At 36.5% G+C, this 15,413-nt stretch overlaps 1 protein-coding gene across 1 annotated transcript; it reads right to left on the bottom strand.

The window, feature by feature from the left end:
* Positions 1-774: 774 nt before the first annotated feature.
* On the bottom strand, positions 775-8,362 carry LOC125871323 (NADH dehydrogenase [ubiquinone] flavoprotein 2, mitochondrial). Its single transcript, XM_049551912.1, has 10 exons — positions 8,180-8,362; positions 8,053-8,085; positions 7,879-7,944; positions 6,770-6,886; positions 6,355-6,432; positions 6,167-6,272; positions 5,967-6,013; positions 1,373-1,450; positions 1,205-1,270; positions 775-1,117 (listed from the first exon to the last, which is right to left on the bottom strand). The coding sequence occupies exons 1-10, from the start codon at positions 8,243-8,245 to the stop codon at positions 1,007-1,009; spliced, it is 768 nt and encodes a 255-aa protein (XP_049407869.1). The 5' UTR covers positions 8,246-8,362; the 3' UTR covers positions 775-1,006.
* Positions 8,363-15,413: the final 7,051 nt, after the last annotated feature.

The raw sequence follows: 15,413 nt of genomic DNA, 5'->3' as shown, positions 1-15,413 counted from the left end.
TTGAGATGCATAATTGGAGAGAGAATGAAAAAGGCGGCTCTGACGGAAAGTTGTTTCCCATTTTGCTTTATACAATATAGTATTTTCTTGCGTTATCATAATAATAACTTGGATAATATTTTTGGGTTGGTCCTATCTGATGATAGTTATTTGACTTGGACTCTCAATTACTAGACTCAAATTTCAACAAACAACTTTCATCAAAGACTTTGGGAAGATTGAAATGTTGGCTGATTAATAAATGTGATCTGGATTAAGTGTTTGTAAAATACTCTTTATTTGATTTTGAACTAAACTTTCTTATTGGTTAAACCAAAAATCAAATCATTATGGACCAAAAATCGATAAATCAATAACCAATAAAAAAGATATCTTATAGGTTTGGTTATTTGATTTAGCATATTTAAAAACCAAAAACTGATACTACATGAAACCAAACGGAGCCAACCAATCTTAGCCCCGCCTTTCAACTAACTAACGAAAGTATAAATGCAATATCAAACTCTCAGAATAGCAACTTTGACTCCAATTTTACAGTCAATGTGAAACAAGAAAATTGAATCTAAATATAGTCACAAGTAAAAGGGAAAATAAGAATTTAGCTTTGAATGCAAGTTCCAATTTTTTTATTCAGTAGAAAATCTCTTTTCACATCCAAAACACCGAAAAACATTGCCAATGCTCCCAATACACTTCAGCATTAGAGTGTACTGATTGGAAAAGCTACTGGCTTCTTAAATCAAACTTCCTAATTGTAAACTAACCATTCTGTACTAAACCAATTATAGGCAAAATATGACATCCTGACCCAAAACAAAGGACTTTCACTGGATCCAGTTCGAGTTAACCGATAAAAATAAACAAGAATCAGTTTTACCTGTAATCATACTGACAGACAGAAAACAATCTTTAAACATCAATGCAGTGGGTAAGTTACTGCATATGACATCGGATGTGTCTCTCCATCAATTGTTTTGCATTATTAAAAAACTGAACAACAAGAAACTTATTCAGCAGCATCTAGATCCCGACAAGGAGGAGCCTTAGGCTCACCTAATAATGTAGTATTTCCTCCTTCTGGTCCACAATTGACACGACCAGGGTTCTGTGTGCCACGCTGAAACATAAAAAAGCATGCCAATCAACAAGGTAGTAATATCATTATGCACATAAAATTAGTCTATGCAACTTATAGTCATCTTACCGGTGGTTTTTCACCTTTCCTGAATGCTTCAACAATCTCTACAGCTTTCTTTGGAGTGAGATCCTCCTGCAGAAAGGAAGGGAAGACCAATTGAGCTCCAAATACTTAAACTTATTAGTACAAGATTGAACAACAAGTGATCAAAACAGGATTAACGTATTAACTCACATAATAATTGTAAGCATATCCTTCAGATCCATTGGAATAGTCAGCCACCGTCATCATTGGAGCATTTACACAACACCCCTGCCACAAAGATAAGGCATATTATTAAAACAGTTATATATCAAATAAGCAATGACTTGAATGGTGTTCAACATTCTGGAACCAATATAAGCATCTAATGACCTAATCAATGGTTCCTTACTGAAGAGTCTCCAATTCATGGAAAGTAAGAAGGATGTCGCAGTAGTTTAAACAACACTAATAGCCTTCCCGATAGTTTAAGAAACCACCCCCTCCTCCCCAAGGACAATTTTAGCTTCCAAGATTACAAGGGCCACCAGTGTAAGGAGAAAAGTATGGAGGACTTGATAGTTGTATACTGTAGTTAATGACCACATTGCACGTTTTTATATAGCTTGGCATCTTCTGATGCCTTTTGCTCAACATAAGCAATAGCTAAAGCCTAACCATTAAATCCTCATTCTCATATAGAGAACAAATCTCCGCAGGATCTGAACAGCAATTTTAATAATGTTGACATTTTTCATGCTCTCTATACTATTCCTCTAGTATTGAATTATTATTTCTTAAGCGTATTGAAAATTGTCTTCTTATGGATAAGATATCTTGTCATTAACAGTAGGTTCCACTGTTTCAATTCCAGAATCATACCTTATGCGGTTATGCCTTTACAAGATTGGTTAGGAGGACCTAAATTAGTGTAAAATAGGTTTTTAGACTGACATTCAGCAAAAAATAGAAAGCAGAGACAATCTTGTCTTTCCCACCATGCTTTTTCGTTGGTGTGTCATATTCATATATCCTTATAATTTTCATGACTTCTCCAGGGTTCCAAATTAATAGTAAGTTCCCCCCCTTCAGACACCCAATTCAGGTCTCAACATGGTCCACTGGACAGACCTCAATGCATTGGCGACAATGATATTCTGTCATGTAACAGCACAAACTTAATCTAGCCAGATTTAGACTCTGATGTTTATGTCTAGTGGTAAAAGTGCAGCTTGTGAAGTGTAGGTTAGGGACTTTCAAACTCTGACGCAAACAAAATCCTAGTATTTAAGTTTGCGAATTGGTTATTTGTCGGCACCAATTTAAATTATCCATAGAGTTCCAAACCATCCCCCAGTGGCCCTGGAGTATTTTTAGTTATCATAAATATCTAGTCAAACTTCACCATGACAAACATAAATAGGAGAATACTGTTTGAGAAAACTGGCTAATTAATAGTAAGATGAGTTCTCTGACTTCAAATAGTCCCTACCCATCACATCTTTCTCTTCACGTGTATCTAAAACCATCCAACCAAGCAAGGCATCCTCTCAACAATCCATGAATTCAAGGCTTTAGTGGCCCCAATTAGACCAGGACCAAACCATCAAAGGGCAATGAGGAAAATGAAGTTCCTCAACAAGTTGCTAGTTTCACAGGTTTAAAAAAGAATTCATTTTCCACAGGATCTGAGACTTCTTGTCACTTTACTTTAGGTATAGGTGGAATTAATTATGTATCCATCCATACATCGTGTGTTTGACCATGTCTCCATGCACATCATTACAGTCAAACCTCTTCATAACAACCTCATTTATTTGAACCCTTTTTTGCCTATAACATGCCTATAACAACATTTGACCTTTAGATCTAATTTGGTTGTTACAAACAAAAACTGTTTAAAACGTCTTTTTTTCGAACTTTTTTAATGTTATAAAAGAAAAATCAATTTAAGTTTAAATTTTTTAAAGATATTCATATGTCATTATTTAAAAATTTAAAAGGCTAATACAATATTAATAAATCCATAACAAGTTCTACATATAAAAACTTCAACTCTAAGGATGATAATTCAAAACTATTTGAAAATCAAATTCTTCCAGGTTTTGATCGAATCTCATTTCAAGTTCACAAGAGTTTTTGACATTCCAAATTCCTCTTTGGAACTTAAAAAAATTTATTACAGTCACGTCTCCAAAAAAAAATAGATTGTGTTTCTGTAATTATTATAAAATAATACTTCCTCCACCCAATTTATGTGATGCACTTTGATTGGACACACAGTTCAACAGACTTTCGAAACTAATGATCTATGACAAGTTATATATACTTGTGTGGCTATAAATCATCTTGTTAGGGGCAAAATGGAAAGTTTAAAGTTAAATTGCTTCAAAATATATAAATGTATCATTCTCTTTGGAACATGCCAAAAGGAAAATTGCATCACATAAATTGCAAAAGAGGGAGCAAGTACATAAATATTTGATTTAAGGCCTTCTATAGAGGGTTAACTTCACAGAGAGTGTCATTGTAATGATGGTTGTTACTTGTTACTGTCATAGAGAAGTAAAATGCCACATAAAAAAATTGGCTCCGAAGAAAACTTGGGGTTGTTATATAGAGGTCTTACTGTATATGTTGGAGTTCTAATTCATAATAACAGATTTATGTGGGTTATCATATTAGGTTGTCAGGAGGCCAGTTTCCATCATTCATTGACAAATTATGTTTGTCACTGGATATATTCCTGCCTGCCAAACTAGACGAGAGTCCAATGTACCCTTGTAGACCAAGGGTATATGCCTAGTACCTAAGTGAAGTAACCTAAGGACCATGAATGTGGGATGTGCAGATGCAGATAAATCAGGTTGGAAGCAGCCTGTTTTAGCTGATTGTCACCTGGAAGGCTTGTTTAACTCGGAATAACTTGCATAAGAGGGGTTATGATAGCAGATGCTTTGTATGTGAAGAAGATTTGGGATCAGTGGAACATTTGTTCCTGCACTGCAGATCCTCCAGGGAATGCTGAGAGCTTTTTTGACTGATTCGTGTTTCATGGGTAATGCCTCTTAAGATCAGGAGTTCAATGGAGTGCTGGCAAAGTCGATGGATGCCTAGAAACATGAGGCAGATTTGTAGAACAATTCCATCCTGTATCTTTTGGACTATATGGTTGGAAAGGAACCAAGGTTGCGAGAGATTGCAAATTTCCATAACTAAGAATGTGAGGGTGTGTTTGCCTGTTTGGTATGGAGGAAAACATTTTTCCAGATTTTTTTTTTCAATTTTCTCATGTTTGGTTGGTCTAAATGTTTGGAAAATATTTTCTCTAGGAAAACAATTTCCTTAAAAATGAGAAAAATGACCTCCCTAATGGAAGTAGGGAAAATAAGGTGCATTAGTGGCATTCCAAGTTTGTTGTCTCTTCCCAATCCTCCCAACCCCCACCCCTTGACCATCCCACCGCCCACCACCCCTGAACCCCCAATCCCTATTCCATTCCGCCTCCATAGTGTTTTTTTGATGACATATAAATGTTTGGGATAATATTTTCTTGCTTACTTACCAAAAGCTAGAAAACAAGTAAGAAACCCGCTTGTTTTCCAAGAAAAAACTTTCTACGAAATCATTTTCATGGAAAACATTTTCCTTCGTACCAAACAACCATATTTTTGGTGTAATGGTAATATGATTGAAAATATGGACCAGTTTATGGACTTATTTAGTTTGTTCGGGGGGTTACCTGATAGTTTTTTTGTTGCTTGTTGTAATTCCTACACCATTTTGGTACGTTATTAACAAAACTTGAACTTATCAGAAAACAAGGTTATATTAAATCTTCGTTTAGCACCACAAATATCAGAACATTACAGGATCTCACTTCAGTTCAACTTAAACATTTCATAACACTCTTGGTACACATGCATGCACAAGAACATAAGCGGAGGTAGAAGTTATATATGAGTTTGGCCAAACCCAATAGTTTGTGTTCAAACACTATTTTTGTGTTAAGAAAATCATTAAATGTATATATATATATATATATTAAATTTAGAACCCAATTATTAACACTTGAAATTGTCATTCTACAATCCAAAACCAATTAAATTAAAATCTTGGCTCCGCCTCTGCATATGAACTTGAGCACTAGAGAGGAAAAGTGATAGAAATTGGCTTCTTACAATATCATCTATCTTTGTGTTTTCTGGAGACCACCCTACCCTTCTAATATAACTGTAGTAACCCCGGGAATCTTTTCAAAAATTAGACAGGAATACTTAAAGATCCTTTCCATTGAGCCCGTGGAATGCGTGTCAGATGAACTTAATCATGATCAGTTGATAATGCCTTAGATTCCTAAACAACTGGGTTTTGGAAGTGACACTCAATCCTCATCTTAATATCAAGATTTCTTTCAAAATGCCACTAAAGCAGGCTTGCTCGAGATTAAGAGTGCATATGCATACGAATCTACAAGATACATTAATCATCAGAACAACTATAACCAAGGCCACAAGCTGAGAAAATCTCCGGTGTCTTACTACACTTGCCTTGAAACTACAATTAACTAAAGTAGCCATCCAACACTAAAGATAAGCCAATTTCTACTCCTTAATTTAGTTACTATCAGTCACAACTCACAAGCATGGTCATGTGATTTATTGCATAACAAACCAATCTCAACATCAGATCTTAGGTTTGGAAAGCATATGCGCCTAAACAAGTTCACAAAAGCTGTCATGTAGGAGTCAAGGCCACCAAATAGAATCAAGGTCATCATCAATAAGATACATGAAAAATGACTCACCATGCATTCCATCTCACCAACAGAAAATAAGCCATCCTTGGTTACTTCTGCATACATAAAGAAGTCATAAACCAGAATAAGAACATCTTTCAACAATAGGATTATTAGGACTAATTTATTTATTTTTTGATCAAGCAGTATTATTAGGACTATCAAAAAGGCTAACAAAATAATTGTAAAAATCACCACAAAAAACTGACCATTGCGCTTTACTCCCAGGTGCTTCAGTATAGCTTCTTCGATACCTCTTGAACCACGGATCATACAAGGTGTTGTGCCACAAACCAGAAGGTGGTATTTGCCAACCTAAAGGGACAAGAAACTGAGTAAAGATTGGCTCTAAATTTCCTGCACTTGCACTAGCCAAAGGTCAAGACAAACTACTCACTTTTGTCCTGTTGAACATCGTGTAGAAAGTTGCAACCTCATATACACGAATTGGGGCGACTTCAATAACCTTAGCCACCTTAAACATTTAGAAGATTAGATTAGATACTTTTAAATGACAGTTTAGACATAGGTGGAAAAATCATAGAACAAATAAACCCTAATTAAGGAACGGCAAATTACAGTGAGCTTACTTTGAGGGTATACAAAGGAAACAAGGGTAAGGGAGTAATACAAATATCAAGTTAATACACATATGACAAATAATACAATACAATAATGGCAAGAACTAAAGCCGAATTGGTTCTAGCAATCAAATGCTGATAAATTGTAAAGAAGTGCACCAAATAATCTCAATATTCAATAGTGGTAACCGTTGAAAATGCTGATAATCAATCCAAACAGTGTCAACATACTGCATTCATCGCCGAAACAGGTAGCCACCCTCCATTTTGCTGCTGTGCAAGATCCAACAAAGGAATCACTGCAGATTGTTTATAGTTGGATGGATAGAAAGACAGTATCTCCTTCACCTGCACATTGCACGGGAGGATTAAGTAGGATTTAAGATAGAGGTAAGCAAATAGTTACCAATTAAAGAGATGCATAAGATTCAATTTAAGTACACTACTATGGTAATCCTCTGGAATCAAATTATTGAAGCTAATCAACATTCAAAAGCCATTTCAAAAATCTCTATGATGCAGGAAGTTTCGTACTATTTTTTCGATTAGTAAATTCTAAAAATTGCTGAAGAATGCTACAGAAGAAGATGTTTCTGACATTTGCAATTTTGGAGTCAATGCATCAGCAGTGCTACTGAATAACGTGATGAAAATAGGCCCAAGCAACAAACAGGGAATGTATTTTGCCTTGAACAACAACATTAATAACCTACTATCTTTGAAAGTATTTTCTTTTTATTTGTGATTGTCTCTCTACATTTTATTCCTTCTCCGGCCTTCTCTTTGGGTTGGATATGCAGGACCGACTTGACCATTAGGTTCTTTTAAGAATAATAACTTTTCTCCCATTCATTTCCAAATGAGAACTAAGTTTGAATGCTCAATTAGACAATCTTCTCATACAGATGTAGCTTGAATTTATGGTGTAAGGTACATCATTTCAAAGGGCTGTTATTCATTTCGCAGCCAAGCTCAAAACTTGAGTCAGTCTAGATTATGTTCATGCAATTTTTCAACCAAGTTCAGATATTCAAAGACTAGATAGGCACTTAAATAGCTTACACAGATTATAATACAGATAAAGATTACAGCGGAATACATTTTCATCAAAACATACAAAGAAAGCATATTCTGATTCAAAAAAGTTTGAAACATTTAGTAAAGGAGATGCCATAAATCCTGGTAATAAGAGCTCTCAATTTCCACACACAAAATTGAAAGAAAAACAGAACAGGCATAGCAAAGATTCAACCTTTTGATATAAATTCTAAAAAATGTTGCAAGTGATATGACAAAGAAGTATGTCTTTGGTATTCTTGGGGATAATAAGCAATGCTAACCTTTTCCTTGTTTGCATTATTAAACTCCCAAGGAAGGTCCGGCTTGTTGTCCGGTGTATCAATGTGCTGCGTACAATAAAAATCCAAACAAATAAAAACATAAACACGCAATTGAATACTCAAATTTCGAATCTAAACTCAGAACTCCGAAATTACAATTAGACAACAACTCACATAGTTGAGTGCAGTGGAAAAAGATCGCGATGCCTGTAAAACCGAAAAATAGAAGAGATTTAGACTGAAAGGCAGGAAGAACCAATCTATCAAAGTGAAAAGGAAAATATATTAATGAAGATTAGACCTGAGTAGTTCGGCGGATGGCCGTTCGGATCTCGTTCAGGCGTTGGGCAGCGAGTCGACCGAACATTTTTAGTCTCCGGCGATTGCTCCGAGCAGACGGTGGTCGGAGAAAATGGAGAATCGGAAGTCTCACTATGAATGTTCTGCGTGCCACACACACGTTCCTTGTTCGCGTGTCCTGATCAAGGCCTTAAACCGGCAGGCCCATTAGAATTTATAAGGACTATATTTGGGCTATCGTATCATTGGGCCACAATATGTTTGGCTGTTTGGGCTTTGGTTAAATTCATAGTGGGTTGGGTAACTAACTTGATTTGGGGATCATTACACAAAATGTCCCTTTTAGGCAATCATTAAGATTTTGTTCATATTTTTAAAAAGTTGGCCAAATATAGCACTTGAAATCGATGAATATTAGATTGTCGTTTAATATGTACAAAATTATACATCATTATCTAAAATTGTAACTTGTAAGTTTGCTAAGAAATGATTTTTAGATGGTAGTTTAAAGATTCATATGTTGCAAGAGAAATTAAAAAATAATAATTATTTATTAAACAGTTATCCCAAAAGACACCACTTGTAAAAATTGGATAAATTGCATGGTTAGCCTTTATATGATGTCTTTTAATTTGTGCCATTTTAATTTAATTTTTTTACACATATACGCCTACTTCAAATAACTATATCTGAAGTTTATCTTGTCAAAGTCTAATTTCATACATTTGTTATCAATTACTTCGTAGCAACTACTACTATCTTACTTATTGACTATCTTATAATAATTCTTTTATTATCAATCTCATCTAAATAATGTATATATACTAACCTTTGCGTATAGAATCTCGAATTGAAATATTTGGTTCAGTAATTTTGATTCTTAGTTTTTAAAAATATTATATTATTACTATATCAAATTAATTCGATATAGTTTGATATTTTAAAGTTCGATTTCCATATTTTACGGTATGGTAAATCAATTATCATAGTTTGGTCAACTTAAACTTATATATATTTGTATAATAAAGAATTATGACTTTAACTTTTCAAGAAACGTCTCAATTATATCATACTAATACCTTATACATGTAAAAATATACAAAATAAAGTACAAACAATTCTCTTAATTAATCATTTAGACATTTGCCCATCAAGAACATCTAAGTCGAGTCAAAATTTCAAGATCTAAATAACTAGTCATTATTTTATATATTTGCTAATATTATATAACTACATATATATACTTGAGTATAATATTCAGTATTTCAATATTTTTGTTCATAAATATCAAATATCAAATCGAATACCAAACCTTTTTTAAAGACATACGAAATACTATAATATTAAAAAAAATCAATTTTGACATGATATTCGATAGGTCAAACATATATGCAAACCCTTAAACTTGTTCCTAAATTTCATTTTGATACTCCAACTCAACTTTGTTCCATTTTAATCCTTCAACTCCAATTTTTATGTTCCATTTTGGCACTTCTAAGTGATGTGGCAGAGAGTGTGCATCACACATTCTCTAAGAGAGTGAAAGACAAAAAAAAAGTATGTTTTAAAAAAATAATAAAAGATTACCCTTTAACTTTGTTTCTTTTATGTACCATTTAACACAAAATACTAATTTTTTGATTTCTTTATGTCACGCCCCGAGCCTACACCCTGGACGTGGCCGGCACTCGAAGACCATTGTTGGCCCCAAGCGAACCCTTGGCCTGACTTTCTTAACTCAGCGGAAACTTAATTCAACAGAATAACTCCATGCAATGCAAGGACATAAAACAACTTAACTGATAACATCTGGCCTAAAAGGCAACTCGAGTCCCAAAATAGAATATTTACATATATACATAGATGAGAGACTCAAAACTAACCAACTGACTGACTGTCTATGAAGCCTCTATAACATTGAGATGGATGTTAGGACAGACCCCGCAACATCCTAATAACACAAAAGTAAGAGAACAAAATAATTGAGTCCTCCGGAATGCAAAGAGGCTCACCACTGACTCTGGAGTGCTTAGTTGGATCAACGACGTGCTGGATGGTGGTCCTGGGTACATGTGTCTGCATCGTCATAAGATGCAGGCCAACTAACATTAGTACATTGAATGTACCAGTATACAAGCTGGAAACTAAGCAACATAGGCTAGAAAGAAATCTGGAAGAAACTGAAAAGTTTACCTGGCTCAACTCAACTCAACCTGACTGACTTCTTTCAATATAAGACAATTTAAAACAAGTGCGATATAAAAAAAGACTATTTAAAACATGCTATAAACTCTGTGTGTATACAAAGATACAATAAGCCTGAGATGTACATAGAAATACAAATGAACTAATGTATATAAAAATACAATAACTGTTGTGTATGAAAACACAATAACTGCTGTGGGAGTTTCTCTAACCGACAACCATCACTTAGAGCTATAATGATGATACAGTGATCGACCTCACGCTGCTAGAGCATCCTATACCCGGCCAAAGGTATAAGACCTGAACTGCCTAATGGATCCACTAGTCTATCTGGAAAAGGATTCATCTAAAAAGTATGATCATTTTCTACCCATGGTGGCTAACATGGTTCTATGGGGGCTGTGAGTTCTTTCAACGCTCCCCCAATTCGGTGTTCGATACTACTCCCAAAAATGTACTGGCTCTTATGTTTTTAAAACATATGTCTTCCTGCTGGTTTGAGATAATTACTCAAAAACTTAGCTCAAAGGCTATCTTGGAAATCTCAGTTTCCTCTCTTGCTTCATTTAGAAAGCGATTACTCTTATCTGGAAAGCTAGCCTGAAGGCTCTTTGGAAATCTCAGTTTCCAATCTTGTTTAAATGTGAAAACATTTCTTTAAAACTTCTTTGGGAATACTTAGTTCCCTATAACTTTTGAGAAATAAACTCAACTTTATACTCTTGACTTAACTTGAAATTCTATACTCTTTGCTTGACTTGAAACTTGAGCCTTAAAATGAAGTTAAAACGTTCAATAAAGACTCTTAAACAACTTTAAAGACTTGCTTGAACTTACTTTTTAATTTTTAAGATTGACTCTAACTTCTCTTGACTTTGATCCAAACTTTCCTCGAATTGGATTATGAATTCAAGGGTAATGATCACATGTTTGTGGATGAGTTCTTGACGTTTAGACGTACCTTGGAGTGTGTAAAACAACTATGAAACATAGGTACAATACCAAGGAACATGCATGAGAAAGTAGGGAATGAAAGGGAAAACTTAGCGTCCTTGGCGCTCTGAGAGGCGCGGAGCGCCAAACCAAAAAGTTCAAAAGGGCCTAGTTGGGGCTCTGCTAGGGGCGCCCCCCCAAGGGCTGGACTTCAGAGTCCCTTTTGGGGCGCGCTGGTTGGCGTGACGCCCCAGCCCTTTTCCCCGAAAATTTCAACTTTTCTCCTTTATTTTTCCAACTCTAAACCTTCTTAACTTCAATGGATCCAGCCTCAACAAACAACAACAACAACATACCCAGTGAAATCCCACTAAGTGGGGTCTGGGGAGGGTAGAGTGTACGCAGACCTTACCACCACCTCGTGGAGGTAGAGAGGCTGTTTCCGGAGGACCCTCAGCTCAAGTACAACAACCCAAGAGAAATAAGAGGAAACATTATATATGACATAGTATCCAATAAGAGAAAAGTGCATAGTCAACAACGGAGACAATAACATCAAGAAAATAAAGTGAGAGGTGAAACTCAGTAAACGACACAAGACTATATGATCACAGACAAGAACTACAAGATCAAGGCTAGGACTACTACAAACGTTACCAACCAAAACCCTCGCACGGGAAGACAACACGCTAGCCCTACTAACCTTCAACCTTAATACGCGACCTCCACTCCTTCCTATCTAGAGTCATGTCCTCGGTAATGCGAAGCTGAGCTAAGTCCTGTCTAATCACCTCTCCCCAATACTTCTTAGGCCTACCTCTACCCCTCCGCGTACCCTCTACAACCAGCCCCTCGCACCTCCTCACTGGGGCGTCTGTGCACCGTCTCTTCACATGCCCAAACCATCTCAGTCTCACTTCCCTCAGCTTGTCCACCACAGAGGCCACTCCCACCTTCTCTCGGATAACCTCATTCCTAATCTTATCGCTCCTAGTGTGCCCACACATCCATCTCAACATCCTCATCTCCGCAACATGCAGTTTTTGAACATGTGAGTTCCTGACTGGCCAACACTCCGCTCCATACAACAAGGCCGGTCTAACTACCACTCTGTAGAACTTACCTTTAAGTTTCGGTGGAACTTTCTTATCACACAAGACTCCAGAGGCAAGCCTCCATTTCAACCAAGCCGCCCCAATGCGATGTGTGACATCACCGTCTATGTCACCACTTCTTTGGATTACAGCCCCAAGATACTTAAAACTTTCTTTCTTGGGAATAATCTGTGTGTCCAGTCTCACTTCCCCATCTGCCTCATCCACCGCATCACTAAATTTGCATCCCAAATATTCAGTTTTGGTCCTACTCAACCTGAACCCTTTGGACTCCAACGTTTGTCTCCACACCTCCAGCCTCGCATTAACTCTGTCCCGCGTCTCATCAATCAGTACTATGTCATCCGCAAATAACATACACCATGGTACCTTCTCCTGAATAGACCGCGTCAACTCATCCATCACCACAGCAAATAGAAAAGGGCTAAGGACTGATCCCTGATGCAACCCCATCTCAACTGGAAAATATTCCGAGTCTCCTCCAACCGTCCTAACCCGAGTCTTGGCTCCACCATACATGTCCTTTATCGCCCTAATATAAATCATCGGGACACCTTTAGCCTCCAAGCACCTCCAGAGGACCTCCTCGGTACTTTGTCATAGGCCTTTTCGAGGTCAATGAATACCATGTGTAGGTCTCTCTTCCTTTCTCTATATTTTTCTACCAGTCTTCGCATAAGATGAATGGCTTCGGTAGTCGATCGTCCCGGCATGAATCCAAACTGATTTTCAGAGATGGACACCCCTCTTCTCACCCTCATCTCCACCACTCTTTCCCAAATCTTCATAGAATGGCTTAGCAGTTTGATACCCCTGTAGTTGTTACAGTTTTGGATATCACCCTTGTTTTTATACAACGGAACCATTGTACTCCACCTCCATTCATCAGGCATCTTTGCTGTCTTAAGAATAACATTAAACAACCTAGTTAACCACTCTATACCTACCTTGTCCGTGCTCTTCCAAAATTCCACCGGAATCTCATCGGGTCCGGTCCCTCTACCCCTGCTCATCCTACTAATTGCACTCATAACCTCCTCGATCCTAAAACACCTACAGTACCCAAAGTTCCGAAGTCTCTCAGAGTGCGCCAACTCACCTAACATAATGTCCCTGTCCCCTTCTTCATTTAAAAGTTTATGAAAGTATCTTTGCCATCTTTGCTTGATGGAGGTCTCTTCCACCAATACTTTGCCTTCCTCATCCTTGATACACTTCACTTGGTCCAAGTCACGAGCCTTCCTCTCTCTTGCTTTTGCAAGCCTATACAATTTCTTATCCCCACCTTTGTCCCCCAGCTCGACATACAAGCGTTCGAAAGCTGCCGTCTTAGCCTTCGTAACTGCTAACTTAGCTTCTGTCTTTGTCGTCTTATAAACCTTCTTAAGCGTCCGTTTCTCTTCCTCGTCTACGCACTCCACCAACTTTGTGTAAGCCGCCTTCTTTGCTTCCACTTTGCCTTGGACTTCCCCATTCCACCACCAATCTCCTTTATGGCCTCCAAAATTACCCCTTGAAACCCCCAACACTTAGAATCAGAAACCCCTCAAGATACAATAAATTTCCTCTCACAAACACAATCGGAAACATGCTCCAAAACAACAAGGAACTTCAACAAACACAACCAATCTTTTCTCGGAATTTAAAACGAGGTTGGCGTGTAGGGGAAAGAACCAACCCAACACTATGAACTCACATACCTTATTAGGGATCACCCCCGACGAAATCCACGACGATCTCTACGAAGTTTGCTTCTTCTTCTCCTTTCTCCTCTTCTCTCCTTTTCTATCAAGAATCCTAACTCTCACTTTAAAAAGGAAAAACTGATTTAAAATCAGTCTAACACCTTAATATATATCCAAAAGAAATGGCTAGGGAAAAGACCAAAATACCCTTACAAAATCGGGTTAACTGTCCTGCCAACAGCCCAACTTCCAAAGGGCATAACTCCCTTATACGAACTCGGAATCGAGCAAACTCGACGGCGTTGGAAAGACCATTCCATGAACTTCGCAAATATAACTGGAAATACACCTAACTCATCTTGACCTAGGAGTTATGACTGTTCAAAGTTGGCCAAAAACTCACTTTTTCCCATAACCAAATTTTCCATATTTTTATTTTTCCAAAAATGACTATTTCCAATTCTAAGCCTCTTCATAGTTATTTCAAATTGCCGGATGTTACACTTTATTTCTATATATGTTATTGAACTGCAATTTTGCATTTTAAAAATCGACGATCATCCATTAATTATTGTAAAAAATTAAAATTGACGGATTATCATTGTTTTGTTTTTTTTTTTTTATAAAAAAAGTAACAATTTCTTTTTAAGAGTTTTCCTATATTTTTGCTTTAAAAATAACCAACGAAAGTGCGTCGATTTTCTTTCTTAAAAAAATCAATGACAACCCAACGAAGTCTATCGAGTTTCAACATTTTTTTGTAGTGTTATTAATTAGCAATGAACATGAGTTTTTTTTTACTCGTATTTAGTTGAATGAAAAATTAGAAAGCTGATATTTGAGTTAGTCCAAGTAGACTAGATATGAAAAAAATAATATGTGATGTTATTTAAATTAACTAATTGTTTGGAAAAAAAAAAATCAACACACTTTCGTCGATTATTTTTTTACACAATAATGTACAGAAACTCTAAAAAAAAATATTTTTTTAAAAAACGATGTTCATCAATTATTTTTTAACACAATAATGGCATGTGAAGTACCCACATCCCACTTTGTTGATTCTTTGGAAAGAAGTGCCAAAATAGAATATAAAAATTGGAGTTGAAGGGTTAAAATGGAACAAGGTTGAGTTGGAGTGCCAAAATGAAATTTAAGGACAAGTTTAAAGGTCTACATATGTGTTTGACCTATTCGATATCTACCGTATCATGTCCATTAAAAGTGAGCGGAATTTGATATCGAGGGGGTGAATCTGCTCTTTTAAATTACAAAACGGACCAAACATTGCAAATAT

Source organism: Solanum stenotomum, chromosome 7 (assembly GCF_019186545.1).
Source record: "Solanum stenotomum isolate F172 chromosome 7, ASM1918654v1, whole genome shotgun sequence".
Lineage (NCBI taxonomy): Eukaryota > Viridiplantae > Streptophyta > Magnoliopsida > Solanales > Solanaceae > Solanum > Solanum stenotomum.
The sequence above is the reverse complement of the archived record's forward strand: the minus strand, read 5'-3'. Positions and strand labels throughout refer to the sequence as shown.